Source organism: Sapajus apella, unplaced genomic scaffold (genome assembly GCF_009761245.1).
Source record: "Sapajus apella isolate SASKATOON/1434 unplaced genomic scaffold, GSC_monkey_1.0 scaffold28, whole genome shotgun sequence".
In the NCBI taxonomy this organism is placed as follows: domain Eukaryota; kingdom Metazoa; phylum Chordata; class Mammalia; order Primates; family Cebidae; genus Sapajus; species Sapajus apella.
In genome coordinates this window covers 18,819,412-18,839,538 of record NW_022436968.1, presented here as the reverse complement: position 1 = coordinate 18,839,538, position 20,127 = coordinate 18,819,412, and the positions used below count along the sequence as shown (strand labels likewise).

The window sequence follows — 20,127 nt, the reverse complement described above, 5'->3', positions numbered from 1 at the left end:
TTTTAGTAAAACATGTTATATTTACACGATCATAAAATCTAGGCTATTATTCCTTCTATAGCCCTATTCCTACATGTGCAATACAGTTTTTATTACTATAGATTGTAAACTTTTTTCTTAAAATAAGTTAGATATAAAAATGTATATAATCCATACATTCGCACCTAAAAAAGTTATTTCATTAAATAACCAGGAATCTCTATTTACAAATCATGGGTATCTTAAATCCACCAGATAACAACTGAAAGATTAGTAATTTTCAATCAATTTAACTTTTCTCATTTTATAAAATATATGGCTGCCTTAAGTATTGTCATTATATATCAAATTTTAAAGTATTATTTTACATAACTATTTTAAAAGTTTTAAGATTTGCATACATTTCATTTATAGTCAGTATTCTTAATTTGCTAGTAAATAAACAGTTTTTTAGTCTTCTAAAATCTTACACTGCATTTTTGAAGGAAAAGAAAAACATCTACTGTACTAAGTAACATTTCTATTTTTTATTGATTTTACTACACAAATGCTCTGGTTACCTGATATCAGCTACTACCTAGCCTCAAACTCCTTATAAATTACATATCAGTAATTAGTCATGAAATAAAAAAGTAATCTACATTAGAATTAAATAATCTAAAAAAAATTTACTATCACATTCAACAATATGACTTGTAAATCTACATCAAACAATGTGATCTGCACTAAAGCAATGGACTTCCATGCCCCAATCACACTCCAAAAGAAACTGCAGGGTACTACAGTCTATTACACTTCAGAATGGGATCTTCCTCTAGAGATCCACCACAGTGAAAAGAGAATCTATGAAATAAAATAAAGAGAATATATTCATTTAATAGAACTTTATAAAGTATCAGAAAATACTAAAGTTCTATGCCCATATTAACAAAAGTAATATTGTATACCACAATATAAGAGTATTATTCCTAAAATATGTTGTCATGTTTAAAAATATATGTACGGAGTTTAGCCAAAAAACATGAATGCATTCCAAAAGTGTTTTCTTCTATCCCCATTTTATATAAATCTGGAGGCATTCTAAAGTTGAATATAAAAAGATATGCTATACTGTTGACTACAGAATACTACTACAAAGTTTTATTGCCATTTAAACAAAGAAGCCATAACAGTTAAATGAGCTCAAGAAATAGGTTTCAGTATCACAAGGTGCCAGCTGTAAAGAGTTATGGCTAATTGAATATGGAACTCCTGCTTAATCAGATAACTGCTCTGCTATTTTCAAATGAAATGCCATGTCCATACCATCTGAAAATGGCCCATTTTATTGGTAACCAGAGAAAACAATATAAACTGTAAATAACATTAAGTGCTCTGTTTACCCATTCCAGGCACTGAAGTAGCAGGGGATCCAAGATGTCTTGGTAACACATTTGATGGTAGTGCTGGAGTAACAGTCCTTTCTGGGGGTCCACCAGGGGCAGAACTGTCCTTTGGTGGTCCGGGAGATACTGGAACTTGTGGAGGAGGGCCCTGGTTAGGACTTGCTGGTGTTGGAGAAAGGTTTCTTTGAGCTGCAGTTCGCTGACGAATCTCTGAGAAGAGTAAGTATATACTAGACTTAATTTCCAATATATCATATTAACCAATATCACAAACAATTTATATTTACTAAAATTTTGCATCTCCAAAAAGCATTGTAGTTTCAAAGCTGCTTATAAGAAATCTATAAAATGTGACATTGAAAACAAAGTACTATATTTCTGAACTTACAGTTCAACTGTACATCTTTACACAATAAGCTGTGATCTAAGCGTAGCTACTGATACCACTTTTCAAAATAAATTCAGTAAAATAAAATCACCCAATTATGTGTCATGTCTTTTTACAGTACTCTTCCTAATTATGATAAAGGAAAGAAAGCTTATCAGAATTAGTGAAAACTCCAAACTGCAGAGTTGTTTTTCAAGATTTAAAAAACTAAAAACTAAGAGATAAGTGAATAAGTATATTCTGGAATATCAAAGTAATTAATCTAAGTAGTCATAGAAATGCTGAGAAAGTATTTTTGCTATTAGGTACCATTTCCATTCTCCTTTATGATACTGCTATCCTGTTGGCAAATTTGTCCTGGCCAAAACATTCAATAGATCTACTCTGTATAAATAACATTTCATCATTAATAAATCTTAGCTTATAGTTGCAGAAACTACAAGATTCTCTGTAACAGAGTTCAGCTAACATGCCAAATCCAGACTGCCGCCTGCTTTTGTAGTTTTATTAGAACACAGCCCCACTCTTTTGTTTACATATTGTCTATGGCTGCTTTAGAAGAGTAGAGTAGTGGCAACAGAGACCATATGGCTCTCAAGGCAATTTAACTATATTTACTATCTGCTCTTTACAAAGGAAGTTTCATGACACGTACTCAGTAACATAAAATTAAACTCTATTATTCTCCAGTACCACCAATATTTTCCTTGAATGTCAGTGTTAAGATTTCACTTAAAGAAGCCTTTGTAATTTTTCAATTCTACCTATCACATTAAATTATCACAAATCCTGAATGAGTGGGCTGAAACTAAAGAAGTTTTTTCATGAAAGTTCATTGCACTAAAATTACAGCTCTAGTGTCAAATCTTAGTTCATCACAATCTAGTCTACCAGCTAAGAACAAGGGCCCTGAAGTCAGAAGCATTTGGTTGGAATCCTGGCTCTGACTACTTGACTTCAGATGGGTTACTCAACTATGATAAACCTGTTATTTTATCTGTAAAATTAGGATAATAATATTAACTAATATAATTGTTAGGAGGATTAAATATGATGTCTATAAACTGACAGCTCACATTTACTGAATACTTACTATTTCAGATGACACTGTTTTTATACAACTAAGTATTTTCAAATGATTTTAGCTAAAATTCCTGGGACCAACTAATTTTCCACTGGTTCACAGTTTAGCCTTTAACCATGCCATTGCAATAATAAATTACAAGCACAGTATCATTATAAAAATGGAAACATCTTTATATTTTGCTATTTTCCATGCAATTTATATAGAAATTCAGCTGTTACATGAACAAACCATATCCTAACATCAGCAAATTGGCTGCTAACTTTATTTTTTACTCACAAGGAGTACCTTAATAGGTGGTTGCATATTAGGGAAAACCATTAAATGCTGCAAATGGTACTGAGATCAACAAAATCATATTAGGATTCGGTAATTTAAATTGCTAATTTAAAATTAAGGTATCAAATACTGTAAATCATTTTTTAGCCAACTTTCAGGTAAAGCATAACTCAAAAAGTGATACTTTTCTTCCAGATAAATAGAAGTTTAGCATATATTAGACTTTATTAAAAGCAGCTATTATCCTTCCTCTTCACAAACTTGAGACTACTTCCTCTAAATGTGCATTTACCCAGTGAAAATTACCTGAAATGCTTTTACTATTACTAGTACACTATCGAAAGGCGACTAGCTAACAAAGGACACTATGTCAAGCATTCCATAAAAGAGACATACCTTAATAATTCTAAATCTAAATTTAGGGAGCGGGGAAAAATGTTATAGCAGAGTCACAAAGGGGAGAAAATGTAGTTTCGTCATTTTCAAAGGAAAAGCAAGTAACAAGGGTTACAATATCTTCAATAGTTTAAAATAGTTACCAACAAGGTACAAATCTATTATTTGGCAAAACATTATAAAATATTCTGGTAGTCTCAGTTTAAAATATCTCAGATTCCTCTACTTTTAACTATTTGTGTTTCATAAAGTTTTCTATTACTCTAAAAAGTTTCCAGTACTCAACATATTGGATATATTCAACATTTTCTGCCTTAAATGTAAGAAAGAAAACCCCTAAAGAGCCACCACGCATTCCACAGGAATCTGGCAAAAATTCTTAAGAAGCACACCATGAGGTTAATTCTCAACTGGAGTATGCTTTAACATCCTCATCAATGATCAATGACCCAACAAAAATCATACTGAGTATGAGGACATGGCTATATTAGGTTTAAATTCAAAATGAAGCAAATAAACCCATTAACCAACTTCTTTTCAAAGAGGTTATAAAGGGTTATGAATAAAGGTTGGTTAGTGGGTACAAAAATATAGTTTGATAGGAGAAATAAGAGCTAGTGTTTGACAGTACAGTAGGGTGACTACAATTAACAATAATGTGTCGTTCAAAATAGCTAGAAGAGAAGAACTGGAATGTTCTTAGCATAAACAAAAGAAATGTTTGAGGTGATGGATATCCCAGTTACCTTGATTTAACCATTATAAATTGTATGCAAGTATCAAAATATCAAATTACCCCAAAAATATGTACAATTACATATCAATTAAAAATGAAACAAATAGAATCCAAATGATATATTTTTAAAATGACCATATTAAACAGAAGCTTAAATTAATGATAAAACAGCATAGCTGTGCAAAGCAAAGACTCTGGAATCAAATGGTTATAATTTTAGCTCTACCCTGTTTACCTTTTCCAAGTTGATGGCATCACTCAGTTTAGTTTTCTCATAATGTGAATACTTATCTCTTATTGTTGTTGTAAAGATTAAATGAGAAAATCAAGACAAAGGGCTTAGCCAGAGCACATTCAAAGTACTTAATAGGAAACAACTATTAGCAGAAATAGTGCACATCTAAAGGTTCCAACAATTATAATAAATCAAAAGCTAGGCAATCTAGAATTTCTAAGGCAATTATTTTAAATATATAATTTACACATTTAATATTTTCCTAAAGTTATTTGTGAACACATTTAAATGTGTAACTTCATAATTTATATAAAAATTTAAATGTATAACTCTAGTTTGCTATTAAATAATATTGGGATGAATGCTTTATAATACAAATACTCAACCCTTAACTTATCAGATTTTTTAAATACTGACTCTTTTTAGGCTGCTAGAAGGTTTGTCTTTGTTCTGCTGTCAAGCTATAGTAGGAAGAACACCATACATTAGGAGGCCTGGATTTTCATCCCTGCTATTAGTACTAGTTGCTTTATTATTTCCATAGGTTATTGGAGAACAGGTGGTGGTTGGTTACATGAGTAAGTTGTTTAGTGGTGATTTGTAAGATTTTGGTGCACCCATCACCTAAGCAGTGTACACTGCACCCTATTTGTGTCTTTTATCTTCCACCACCCTGCTTCCCACCCTTCCTGAGTCCCCAAAGTCCACTGTGTCATTCTTAACCCTTTACACCCTCATAGCTTAGCTCCCACTTATGAGTGAGAACATACGATGCTTGGTTTTCCATTCCTGAGTTACTTCACTTAAAATAATAGTCTCCAATCTCATCCAGGTTGCTGTGAATGCCATTAATTCATTATTTTTATGGCTGAGTAATATTCCATCATATATAGATTTAATCATTATAAATTGTTATAATCATTATAAATTGTATGCAAATATATATATCACAGTTTCTTTATCCACTCATTGACTGATGGCATTTGAGTTGGTTCCACATTTTTGTGATTGCAAATTGTGCTGCTATAAACATGTATGTGCAAGTATCTTCTTCATATAGACTTCTTTTCCTCTGGGTAGATACTCAGTAGTGGGATTGCTGGATCAAATGGTAGCTCTACTTTTATTCTTTAAGGAATCTCCACACTGTTTTCCATAGCAGTTGTACTAGTTTACATTCCCACTAGCAATGTAGAAGTGTTCCCTGTTTACCACATCCACGCCAACAACTACTATTTTTTGATTTTTTTATTACGGCCAATCTTGCAGGAATAAGGTGGTTTCGCATTGTGGTTTTGATTTGCATTTCCCTCATCATTAGGGATATTGAGCATTTTTTCATGTTTGTTGGCCATTTGTATATTTTCTTTTGAGAATTGTCTATTCATGCTCTTAGCCCACTTTTTGATAGGGTTGTTTTTTTCTTGCACTTTATGTGAACTAAAATCCCACTAGGTTCCAAATTTCCTTAATATAAGATTGTTGGCAAAACTACAAAGGCAATATTCATATTTTTCCTAGCACTGGTCAAAGGCTTTCTGAACTACTGTGTCCAGTTCTAAGACTCATAAGAGAAAATTTCAATAAATAGAATTTTAGTAATGATGGTGGAAGAAATCTTTAAGTCCATTCACATATGCAGATGTGGAAACTCTTAGACTTAGGGTAAGTTTTGCTTTTTATAATTGTGAAAAAAAATTACACTATAGTATAATTTCATACTATAGTACTATAGTTAAGGCACAGGGGTATATTCTCAGGTGAATTTCTGTTGTTTTCAGTTCTGTATTTTTTTTTAACTTATTTGAATGTATTTCCTTTAAATAACCAAAATAATGAAGACATCTCTTCCTTCTACTTTCAAAATTTTCTGAAGTCCATATCCCCTGTATCTTCTATTCATATTCACTCATACTAAGCTGCTCCAAATTCAGCTTCTACCCTATTTCTCTACTAAAATTGTACTGTCAGTTGGTCAATGTCTTTTTATTGATAAAAATGACTCTATAACCTCTTCCTTCCTACAGAGGCAAAGCTTTTTGAAAAACAAAACAAAACTTATCTGCATTTCACTTCTTAACTCAACTCAATCTGGTTTTTGTGCTCCTTTTCAGCTACCACAGTACTACCCACCACTGAAAGTATCATTGCTTTGGTCACCAACAATATTATGATACCACTACTAATGTTGCATTATCCTAGCTATTCCTTATTAAATCCCTATTTTCCTTTTTTTTTTTTTTTTTTTTTTTGAGACGGAGTTTCACTCATGTTACCCAGGCTGGAGTGCAATGGCGCGATCTCGGCTCACCACAACCTCCGCCTCCTGGGTTCAGGCAATTCTCCTGCCTCAGCCTCCTGAGTAGCTGGGATTACAGGCACGCACCACCATGCCCAGCTAATTTTTTGTATTTTTAGTAGAGACGGGGTTTCACCATGTTGACCAGGATGGTCTCGATCTCTTGACCTCGTGATCCACCCGCCTCGGCCTCCCAAAGTGCTGGGATTACAGACTTGAGCCACCGCGCCCGGCCTAAATCCCTATTTTCTGCTAGGAACTAAAGCAGGCACTCTATATGAATTTACTAATTTTATCTAACATTGATATCAATACTTTGGGGTAACTCCTATCTCCAGTTTTCAAAAGAAGAAACCAAAGTTCAGTGGCTAAGTAAACTTGCTAAAATTCTCACAGTAAAATAAGAGATGGAGCCAGGATTCAAATTCTGGCTTTTATGACAAAAACATCCATATTCTCTGCGTTTTGCAGTCTGTCAAATTCAAAGGCCTCATTTCCGTATTCTACTTAATACCAATCTAGCTCTACTTTTGACTCTGATCATTCATTGTTTTTCCTGGGTTCCTCTTTATCTACCCTTAAATGTCAACGTTCCCTGTAGTTCTGCCTTAGGTGCTCTTACTCTTTATTTTCTCTCTCTGGCCAATTTCACTCAATCTCGTATTCCAATAATAATCACCTATACCTCCCAATTATTTCTAATCTTTATATCCATAACCTCAACCTTTCTCCTGAGCTCCATATGAAATAATCAACTACCTATGAACCTCAGCATCTTGGTATAACTCCCATTCAACAGATCCAAAAGTGAATTTATTATCTTCTACAGAAACCAGTATTACAATTAGGTTCTTCATCTGGCTTAACATACTAGCACCTAAGCAGTTATCCAAGCCAAAAACCTAGGTCACATCTTGATTCATCCTCCTACCTTCCCCTTTCCAAATCTAATTGCCTATCCCAGTCTACTTCTGAATTATCTCTTAAATCTCTTCTTTTTCCTCAACACTATTATCATAACTTTATCTAGTACAGGGCTTTATCTTTTAACTATTTTAGATAATATTCCTAATTGATCTCTATGGCTCAGCCATATTCTCTCCAATCCATTGTCCATGTCACCAAAAAAAAAAAAAAAAAAAAAAAAAAAAAAAAAATATTCTTCCTAAAATGCTAACTTGATGTAAAATTCAAAGCCTCCATTGACATGTTGTATATAAGATAAAGTCCTGAACTCCAGGACTATACTACATAATGATGCAAATAAAGCCCTTCATAATTTGATCCCTCCTTCATATGAACCCTTCCTTCTTTTTTCAGGGATATGGCACTATTTGCAGTGCTTCAAGGTGCCAAGTTGTTTCTCTCCTCCAGTCTTTACACATGGAGTAAATCCTTTACCTGAAGAGTACTTTCTCAACCCTATTCTTACAGCAAATTATTATTAAAAGTTAAAAGTTATAATGCATTGTAATTCCTACCTACCTTCATTGTGGTCCTCAGCATACCATTTATTTACATGTGTATAGCCCTTTTAATCAAAAGTTAATAAGCAGGAACTGCATCTTTGCAGCCACATGATGAGGGCAAGGTAACGGGTACTGAGTATAAGCTTAATAAACACCTATGAAATTAATCTACTTTCCTATTGCATTTCAACGTTAAATTTCCAGCTGCCTATTACCCAACTTATTTGGTGTCATAAACAGAATAATGGCCTCCCAAAAAATGTCCCCATCTTCATGTCCATTCTGTAAATGTTACACGCAAGGCAAATAAAGACTGCAGAAGGAATTAAGATTGCTAATCAGCTTGCTGTGTTTAGAATCTCAGCTTAACTTCAGGAGACCACATAAAAAAGCTATATTTAAGCAGAAAGCTTGCTATTAAAAATAATATATGCCACTTGCCAGCCTTTAGTTTATTCTTTTGTTGTTCTGCTTTTCAAATTAAAAATACATTTTGCTTTATAGTTATTTGTCTTTACATTTACTTTCTTTTATCACCTTAATAATTTATTTCTGATCTGGTCTAACTTCTAACAATCTCAACATTAAACAACATGAACCATGCAGTTCACCAACGTTCTATTTGGTAAATTACTATTTTATAACATGTAAACCAAATACAGGAATGCCAATATAAATGTTTACTTTTATTTTTTTCAACTCAACACATTTATTAAGAAATCACTAAGAGCGTAACACCAGGATAAGCACATTGAAGGGGATTTAGAATTGCATATAGAGGCAGCAAGCTATCTTTAAGACAAGAAAAACAAACTCACTAAATATTTTAATGCAAGCTAAATGCCAAATAATGGAAGCCAACAAAGTACTATAGAGCGAAGTGAGGACTTCACAAGAAGTGAGGACTGACAACTTAGTCATCTAGATGGGATGAAGAAAGTATTTACAGTGATGGTGACATTTGAGATAAACAATGAAAACTGGATTGGGATAGAAATGTCTTTATTATCTATATTAAGGTACATGAGGCAGTTTTAAAATAAGAGTCCAGAGACGATCCAAGATGGCCATTTAGGAACAGCTCAGGATTGCAGCTCCCAGTGAAAGCGCAGAGGGTGAGTGGACGCCGCGTTTTTATTGCCCACAGACTAGGAAATTCCCGGGCGGAGGAGCTCCACGGTCGCCAGCGCGGCGGTTTCGGCCAGCGCGGCTGTGCCGGCCAGCGCCGCTGCTTTGCCCCGCGCGGCTGCTTTGTCGGCGCCCCGGAGCCGCGGTTCTCCGTACAAAATACACTGGTTGGGGGGCCCTTTTGGCTGGCGATTGGAGCCACGGGAAGTCGCCCATACGCTGGTTCAAAAAGGGGACTGAGCAGAGAACCAGGACAGTAGATTCCAGGGCAAAAAAAAAAAAAAAGCGCCACAAACCTCAGTGCTGCTGTTTAAGTCAGCGCAGTGAGTGGCCGCAGGGGAAAACAAACAGACCCCAGCGCCTCTTCAACAGGCGACTGGAACACCAACTTAAAAAAGGCTCTGAGGCAGGGAGCCAGGTGATCAGGCTCGGCTGGTCTCACCCCCACAAAAGAACAGCAATCAGAAACTCTGGATTGAGAGTTTCACAGCAAGCGCAGCTGAACCCGGGACGGTCCAGCTCTGTGGGGGAGGGGCATCCGCCATTACCGAGGCAGCCCGCCGTTGCCGAGGCAGCCCGCCATTGCCAAGGCAACCCGCCACAGCAGAGACTCCGCCCCAACCAGGCGGGCCACCATCACCAAAGCAGTTCTAACTACACCCATATAAACAGGACTGCAGGGAAGTTCACTCAGTCGGCAGCGGGGCGGAGCCCACAGCAGCTCAGCAAAGCTGCTATAGGCCGACAGTGACTAGGCTGCCTCCTTGCTGGGCTGGGCAGGTCTGAAGGAAAAAAAAAAAAAAAGAAGGCAGCAGCATAACGGAAACTCATAATTAAAGCCCTAAATCCCTGGGACAGAGCACCTGGGAACAAAAAGCAGTTTATGAGTTCTGCTGCAGCAGACCTAAAAGTACCTGCCCAGCAGCTCTGAATGAACAACAACAGAGCTCGCAGCTCACCATTTGAGCTCCTATAAAGAAGAGACCATCTCCTCAAGCAGCTCCCTGACCCCTATATATCCAAAAAGACACCTCATAAAAGAGAGATCAGATTGACACTAGGCGGGTATCCTTCTGGGACAAAGATAGCAGAAGAAGAAAACTGGTAACAACCCTTGCTGTTCAGCAGCTGCTGCAGGTGAACCCCAGGCAAGCAGGGCCTGGAGTGAACCTCAGGAGACCTACAGCAGAGGGGCCAGACTGTCAGAAGGAAAACCAAGAAACAGAAATAACCTCATCATCAACAAACAGAACGTCAATCTGAAAGATTTGAGACCCAATCTGAAAGCCAGCAACTACAAAGTCGACAGGTGGATAAATCCTTAAAGATGGGAAGAAACCAGCGCAAAAAGGATGAAAACACCCGAAACCAGAACACCTCTCCTCCTAAAAGGGATCACAACTCCTCACCAGCAAGAGAACAAGGTTGGATGGAGAACGAGTGTGATGAAATGACAGAATCAGACTTCAGAAGGTGGGTAGTAAGAAACTTCTGTGAACTTAAAGAACATGTTCTAACCAAATGCAAAGAAACTAAGAACCTTGAAAAAAGATTGGACGAAATGCTAACAAGAATGGACAAAATAGAAAGGAATATAAGTGAATTGATGGAACTGAAAAACGCAACACGAGAACTTCGCGAAGCATGCACAAGTATCAACAGCCGAATGGACCAAGCAGAAGAAAGGATATCAGAGGTCAAAGATCAACTCAATGAAATAAAACGGGAAGGCAAGACTGAAGAAAAAAGGGTAAAAAGGAATGAACAAAAGTCTCCAAGAAATGTGGGACTATGTGAAAAGACCTAATCTACATTTGATAGGCGTACCCGAATGCGACGAAGAGAATGAATCCAAGCTGGAAAATACTCTTCAGGATATTATCCAGGAAAACTTCCCCAACCTAGCAAGGCAGGCAAACATTCAAGTCCAGGAAATACAGAGAACACCATAAAGATATTCGTCAAGAAGAGCAATCCCAAGGCACATAATCGTCAGATTCACCAGGGCTGAAATGAAGGAGAAAATACTAAGGGCAGCCAGAGAGAAAGGTCGGGTTACCCATAAAGGGAAGCCCATCAGACTCACAGCAGATCTCTCAGCAGAAGCCCTAAAAGCCAGAAGAGAATGGGGGCCAATATTCAACATCCTTAAAGAAAAGAACTTTCAACCCAGAATCTCCTATCCAGCCAAACTAAGCTTCATAAGTGAAGGAAAAATAAAATCCTTTGGGAACATGCAAGTACTCAGAGATTTCGTCACCACCAGGCCAGCTGTACAAGAGCTCCTGAAAGAGGCTCTACACATATAAAGGAACAACAAGTACCAGCTCAACTAAAGGGCAAAACAGCCAGCTAGCACCAAAATGGCAGTATCAAATTCACACATAACAATATTAACCCTAAATGTAAATGGACTAAATGCCCCAATCAAAAGACACAGACTGGCAAATTGGATAAAAAGACAAACCCATCAGTGTGCTGTATCCAGGAAACCCATCTCACATGCAAGGATACACAAAGGCTCAAAATAAAGGGATGGAGGAAGATTTACCAAGCAAATGGAGAGCAAAAAAAAGCAGGAGTTGCAATTCTCATCTCTGATAAATTAGACTTTAAAGCAACAAAGATCGTAAGAGACAAAGAGGGACATTACATAATGGTAAAAGGATCAATGCAACAAGAAGAACTAACGATCCTAAATATATACACACCCAATACAGGAGCACCCAGATACATAAGGCAAGTTCTTAATGACTTACAAAGAGACTTAGACTCCCACACAATAATAGTGGGAGACTTTAACACCCCATTGTCAACATTAGATCAACCAGACAGAAAATTAACAAGGATATCCAGGACTTGAACTCAGACCTGGACCAAGCAAACCTAATAGACATTTACAGAACTCTCCACCCTAAATCCACAGAATATACATTCTTCTCAGCACCACATCACACCTACTCTAAAACTGACCACATAATTAGGAGTAAATCACTCCTCAGCAAATGCAAAAGAACGGAAATCGTAACAGTCTCTCAGACCACAGTGCAATCAAGTTAGAACTCAGAATTCAAAAACTAACTCAGAACCGCACAGCTTCATGGAAACTGAACAACTTGCTCCTGAATGTTGACTGGATAAACAATGAAATGAAGGCAGAAATAAAGATGTTCTTCGAAACCAACGAGAATGAAGACACAACATACCAGAATCTCTGGGACACATTTAAAGCAGTCTCTAGAGGAAAATATATAGCAATAAGTGCCCACATGAGAAGCAAGGAGAGATCAAAGATTGACACCCTATCGTCAAAACTGAAAGAGCTAAGGTGCAAGATCAAAAAAACTCAAAGTCTAGCAGAAGACAAGAAATAGCTAAGATCAGAGCAGAACTGAAGGAGATAGAGACACAAAAAACCCTTCAAAAAATCAATAAATCCAGGAGCTGGTTTTTTGAAAAGATCAACAAAATAGACAGACCACTAGCCAGATTAATAAAAAAGAAGAGAGAGAATAACCAAATTGATGCAATAAAAAACGATAAAGGGGATATCACCACAGATTCCACAGAAATTCAAACCATCATCAGAGATTATTACAAACAACTCTATGCACACAAACCAATAAACCTGGAAGAAATGGATAAATTCCTGGACACTTGCCTCCTGCCAAGCCTAAACCAGGAAGAAGCCGAAACCCTGAACAGACCCATAACAAGGTCTGAAGTTGAGGCAGCAATTAAGAGCTTACCACCCAAAAAAAGCCAAGGTCCAGATGGGTTCACAGCTGAATTCTACCAGACATACAAAGAGGAGCTGGTGCCATTTCTTCTGAAACTATTTCAAACAATACAAAAAGAGGGAATCCTTCCCAAATCATTTTACGACACCAACATCATACTGATTCCAAAACCCGGCAGAGACTCAACAAGAAAAGAAAACTTCAGGCCAATATCCATGATGAACATAGATGCAAAAATCTTCAATAAAATACTGACAAGCCGATTGCAACAGCACATCAAAAAGCTTATCCACCATGATCAAGTAGGCTTCATCCCGGGGATGCAAGGCTGGTTCAACATACGCAAGTCTATAAACGTAATTCACCACATAAACAGAGCCAAAGACAAAAACCACATGATTATCTCAATTGATGCAGAGAAGGCCTTTGACAAAATTCAGCAGCCCTTTATGCTAAAAACACTCAATAAGCTAGGTATCGATGGAACGTATCTCAAAATAATAAAAGCTATTTATGACAAACCAACAGCCAATATCATACTGAATGGGCAAAAACTGGAAGCATTCCCCTTGAAATCTGGCACCAGACAAGGATGCCCGCTCTCACCACTGCTATTCAATATAGTATTAGAAGTTCTAGCCAGAGCAATCAGGCAAGAAAAAGAAATAAAGGGCATTCAATTAGGAAAGGAGGAAGTCAAATTGTCTCTATTTGCAGACAACATGATTGTATATCTAGAAGACCCCATCGTCTCAGCCCCAAATCTCCTGAAACTGATAAGGAAGTTCAGCAAAGTCTCAGGATACAAAATCAATGTGCAAAAATCACATGCATTCCTATACACCAATAACAGACTTAAAGAGAGCCAAATCAAGAACAAACTTCCATTCACAATTGCCACAAAGAGAATAAAATACCTAGGAATACAGCTAACAAGGAATGTAAAGGACCTCTTCAAGGAGAACTACAAGCCACTGCTCAACGAAATAAGAGAGGACACAAACAGATGGAGAAACATTCCATGTTCATGGTTAGGAAGAATCAATATCGTGAAAATGGCCATACTGCCCAAAGTAATTTACAGATTCAATGCTATCCCCATCAAGCTACCAATGACCTTCTTCGCAGAACGGGAAAAAACCACCTTAAACTTCATATGGAACCAAAAGAGAGCCCGCATAGCCAAGTCAATTCTAAGCAAAAAGAACCAAGCGGGGGGCATCACACTACCAGACTTCAAACTATACTACAAGGCTACAGTAATCAAAACAGCATGGTACTGGTACCAAAACAGAGATATAGACCAATGGAACAGAACAGAGGTCTCGGAGGCAACACAACATATCTACAACCATCTGATCTTTGACAAGCCAGACAAAAACAAGCAATGGGGAAAGGATTCCCTGTTCAATAAATGGTGTTGGGAAAGCTGGCTAGCCATGTGCAGAAAGCAGAAACTGGACCCCTTCCTGACACCTTACACTAAAATTAACTCCAGATGGATTAAAGACTTAAACATAAGACCTAACACCATAAAAACCCTAGAAGAAAATCTAGGCAAAACCATTCAGGACGTAGGTGTAGGCAAGGACTTCATGACCAAAACACCAAAAGCATTGACACCAAAAGCCAAAATAGACAAATGGGACCTAATCAAACTCCACAGCTTCTGCACAGCAAAAGAAACAATCATTAGAGTGAATCGGCAACCAACAGATTGGGAAAAAATTTTTGCAGTTTACCCATCTGACAAAGGGCTGATATCTAAAATTTACAAAGAACTAAAACAGATTTACAAGAAGAAAACTAACAAGCCCATTCAAAATTGGGCAAAGGATATGAACAGACACTTTACAAAAGAAGACATACGTGAGGCCAACAAACATATGAAAAAATGCTCATCATCACTGGTCATCAGAGAAATGCAAATCAAAACTACATTGAGATACCATCTCACGCCAGTTAGAATGGCGATCATTAAAAAATCTGGAGACAACAGATGCTGGAGAGGATGTGGAGAAATAGGAACACTTTTACACTGTTGGTGGGAGTGTAAATTAGTTCAACCATTGTGGAAGACAGTGTGGCGATTCCTCAAGGACATAGAAATAGAAATTCCATTTGACCCAGCAATCCCATTACTGGGTATATATCCAAAGGATTACAAATCGTTCTACTATAAGGACACGTGCACACGAATGTTCATTGCAGCACTGTTTACAATAGCAAAGACCTGGAACCAACCCAAATGCCCGTCGACGATAGACTGGATAGGGAAAATGTGGCACATATACACCATGGAATATTATGCAGCCATCAAAAACGATGAGTTTGTGTCCTTTGTAGGGACATGGATGAACCTGGAAAACATCATTCTCAGCAAACTGACAGAAGAGCAGAAGATCAAACACCGCATGTTCTCACTCATAGGCGGGTGTTGAACAATGAGAACACATGGACACAGGGAGGGGAGCACTACACACTGGGGTCTGTTGGGGGAAAATAGGGGAGGGACAGTGGGGGGTGGGAAGCTGGGGAGAGATAGCAAGGGGAGTAATGCCAGATGTAGGTGATGGGGAGGAAGGCAGCAAATCACACTGCCATGTGTGTTCCTATGCAACAATTTTGCATGTTCTTCACATGTACCCCAAAACCTAAAATGCAATAAAATAAATAAATGGGAGAAAAATAAATAAATAAATAAATAAAATAAAATAAAATAAGAGTCCAAAATTCTTTGATTCTCCTTTCAACAAATGCGAGTGAGGATATCTATATACCCTCCCCTTGAAACTGTACTCTGACGGTTTGAACCAACAGAACAAAGTTGTGCCAGAATCCAGGACTTTCTGTCTGCTATACTCCTTGGTCTTGGAAACCACCATCATGGAGGAGTAAGCTCAAGTGACCCCAGAGAGAAGTCCACATGGAGAGGAATCAACAGCTAGCACCAACTTGTCAGCCATGTAAACTACCTTCATAGTAGATTCTCTAGCTCAATAAAGTAGCTCCAACTGATGTGAGACATAGATGAGCTGTCTCCACCAAACCCTAGCCAAATTGCAAATTTCATGAGCAAAAAAAAAGAATGCTATTTTAAATCACTAAATTTTAGGATGGTTTGTTATATACTAAATAATTTTAACAGTATAAAGTAGATACTTAGGTAAAGAACAACCAAATTTCTTATAAGGCAAATTTATTAAGGTAAATTTATTATTTTATAAGGCATTTTTCAGATTCTCTTAATCAAACACATCCCCCAAAAACAGCAAAATATAAAGTATTGCTCCATTTGGTATAAAGATAAAAAAAAAATCTGTAATTTCTACTTTAATTTTCAATACATGCTCACTGTTTTAATACCATCCACATGCTAATAACACAAAAACTTGTATTTCCAGCCCAGAAAATTCCTGTTTGCCAGACTCATATTCGACTGCTTTCTTGAAATCTCTAGTTGGATGTCTGTCTAATAGGTATCTCAAACACAACATGTCTAAAATCAACCTTGTTCTTCACTACTCCATCTCTGAACCTCTCCAGAAAGTATTTCTCTTGCAGTTTCCACCATCTCAGTAAATGGCAACTCCATCTTTCCAGTTACTCAGGCCAAAATCTTTAAGGTCATCCTTGACTCCTCCTCCTCTGACTCCATATCCAATGCATCAAGAAATCTTTTGGGTTCTATTTTTAAAATATATACAAAATCTGACCATTTCATAAACGACCTTAAGCTGGGGTGTAGAGAAAGAGGAAATTAAATTTTAAAAAATTAGTTTGTTTTTGAGATGGAGTCTCAAGCTGTTGCCCAGGTTGGAGTGCGGTGGCACAATCTCAGCTCACTAAACACTCCACCTCCCGGGTTCAAGCAATTCTCCTGCCTCAGCCTCCCAAGTAGCTGGAATTACAGGTACCCAACACCACGCTTGGCTAATTGTATTTTTAGTAGAGACGGGGTTTCACCATGTTGGCCAGGCTGGTTTCAAACTCCTGACCTCAGGTGATCCACCCACCTCGGCCTCCCAAGCTGCTGAGATTACACGCATGAGCCACCATGCCTGGCCAAGTTAATTATTTTTAAAAACCACTTCCAATATTGCTATCCAAGGTCTAAACCAAGCTTGTCCAACTCACAGCCCATGGGCTGCTTGTGGCCCAGGATGGCTTTGAATGTAACCAAACACAAATTTCTAAATCTTCTTAAACATTATGAGATTTTTTTTTTTTTTTTTTTAGCATCAGCTATCATTAGTGTTAGTGTATTTTATATGTAACCCAAGACAATTCTTCCAACGTAGCCTAGGGATTAGATACTCCTGGTCTAAGCTATCATCAAATGCTTTCTTGTATTACTGCAGTAGCTTCCTAATTAGTCTTCCTGCTTTCACCTTTGCTCCCTCTGCAGCCTCTTCTCAATACTGTAGCCTTAATGACATTATGGAGACCATGTCAATTCTCTGCTCAAAACAAAACTTCTAAACAAAAAATCCTAATTGCGAACTCAAGTTTTTACAATGGTCCACATTCTACAAAGCCTTACATGAGATGACCCCTTATTACTTTCTTGCTGCCACTCTTCCTACTCTCCCTAGTCCAGTCATACAGGCCTTCCTGCTATTCCACAGCAGTCCAGACATGTTCTTCACTCAGGGTCTTTGCACTTACTGATTCCTCTATCTGGAATATTCTTCCCTCAAGAATCAATGTTCCTCCCAGAGGAACATTGGGAGGAACATTCATTCCTCTATCTGGAATCAGTAAGCACAGAAACTCAGTTACCTCCGCGCGCGCGTGTGTGTGTGTGTGTGTGTGTGTGTGTGTTCCTGAAAAATTAGTACCAGTTATACAAATGCTTTAGAAATTATAGAAATGTGGTCTATAGGCCAAAAAATGTTTTTGTACTTGCTAGAAAGACATATATACATTGTAGAAAAATTTAAACTGGTTATGAAAGTAGGAGTTTATTGCAACTATATGCCTAATTCATTTTAATCATATGTGAACTTTCACTTTTTGCAAAAGTGAAGGCTTCAAAATAAAAAAAAAAAGGTTAATATTTCTATGAACCAAAATACTACTTATGGATGATGTGGAGGTAGAGGGAATTCTTCCCATACAGCCCTGCCAATCAGAAAACCTAAAATTATTACGACTTCTTTAATATCCATGATCTTTGTGAATATTTATAAAAAGATTTCCTTTCAAGGGTCTAAATGTCATTCTACCTTTACAAAGCAGGTTATAATTCTTGGTGGGGGGGGTGCAAAAATTGAAGTTAAAATTTTTAAAGTAATATATTCTATATTGCAACAAAACCCTTACAAGCTATACTATTAGAGAAAATAACAAAGACGAAAGTTGTTGCAAACTCAGAATATTTTTTCCCATGCCAGGCTTAGGAATATTTTATGTAATCACTTAATATAATGACTGTTAAAATTTTATATTACATTTAATGATGTAATAGTGATGACTTCATTAATAATATGGTAATATAACCTCAAAAATCGTTAATATTATATAGTAATAATTCAATTTTCATTTTTCTTATTTCTAAATTATTTTATTCTATTCTTAGGTATTATTTTAAAAGAAACTTCAAATTTCACAGAAACCATTACATTTTTCAAAAATAAAACATAAAAAGGTAAGGATTTAAATAATAACAGATATTCCAAGAGATTATTATCTGAAAGTGGGAAATATTTACAAAATATTGATGAAATTACTTAAATTTTAAAAGATTAAAAACAATTTTATATTTAATCTCAACAGATGTGATATCCTAACTTTACATATTCCCATAAAATCAAAATGAAATAAAATTATTACCATCCACCCTAAGTCATATCCCAAATTACCAACTATAAATTAACATAAAAGCATTCTACATAAGTTTTTGCACACCTCCAACACACTTTTGAACTCACTTGGGTAAATATGGATCTTTCCAACAGCAGCAGCAGTTTCTACAAAGTTATTTACCTTGTCCAGCTCTTGCAGTTACAGCTGCTCCAGCAGATGGCGGCTCACACTCCTGTCAATTATAATAATGTTATTACAGTGACCTATTACAATGTGTAATTTATAATAAAATAGTAATGATATCACAGTCTTACCTTTGCTTTCTTTGAGTCTGGATCAAACCTGTCAAGAATTAATTTAGCCGTCTTGTAAGTTTCTTTTTCCATGACTTCTTCAAGCTACAAACAAAAACTTCCATAAATTGTCACATTTTAAAACACATAATACTTATTTTTATAAGTCCTATTCAAAAAGGTTTAAAATAAATACCCTTAATATGTCCAAATAGAATGAAAGACTTCCTACATTCAAATAATTAAAATCCAGATTTTAAAACGGCTTCTAACCTCTGTTACTTGTACTTAATAGCTTTACTGCAAGAAAATACCAAATATTGCTAATTGTTTACATATAATGAGGAGAATAATTACATGCACCAACTTCAATAATGGAATGTGCAAAAATCTATCAGCCATCATTATTGGAAGTTATTAGACATGACAAGCAAATGACAGGCAATTCCTCAGATTTATTTCCTCATAGCACTTAATGCTATTAATTTAAAGAAGGTCGTTAGCCAAGAGCTTTACAAAATAAAATCTCTGTGCCAATTAACTGCTGTCAGCATCGATTTTAGATTATTTATTAGCAAAAGCAATTAGCTTGCTGCAAATGCAGTGAAAACTCACTAACTGGGAGAACAGCCATGGAATTTGTTCAAATGACCTTAAAAGATAACCCTCACCTCTTTTTTACTTAGATCCAAACAACTTTAGCGGAAAAAACTGAATACAGAATTTAAGTAAAAATTTTACTGAGTTCTACGTTCACACTAGGAGCTACAATTAAATAACTTCGTTATTGTAACATTTTATTTACCATTCACTCAAGTCACTTTATAGCTTAATACATGGGCTTAACTTAAAATATAATCACTAGTAAAGTATCACTAGTGGTTATGGCCCAACATCAAAAAAAAGTT

At 36.6% G+C, this 20,127-nt stretch overlaps 1 protein-coding gene across 4 annotated transcripts in view; it reads right to left on the bottom strand.

Moving 5' to 3' along the window:
- Positions 1–20,127, bottom strand: part of LNPK (lunapark, ER junction formation factor) — a 73,779-nt gene that overhangs the window by 17,834 nt on the left and 35,818 nt on the right. For all 4 annotated transcript variants that reach the window (XM_032292884.1, XM_032292886.1, XM_032292885.1 and 1 more), the window contains exons 7-9: positions 19,241–19,324; positions 19,107–19,158; positions 1,362–1,574 (exon numbers count right to left, since the gene is read on the bottom strand). In XM_032292884.1, the coding sequence (XP_032148775.1) occupies positions 1,362–1,574; positions 19,107–19,158; positions 19,241–19,324 (349 nt within the window). The remainder of the gene's footprint in view (positions 1–1,361; positions 1,575–19,106; positions 19,159–19,240; positions 19,325–20,127) is intronic.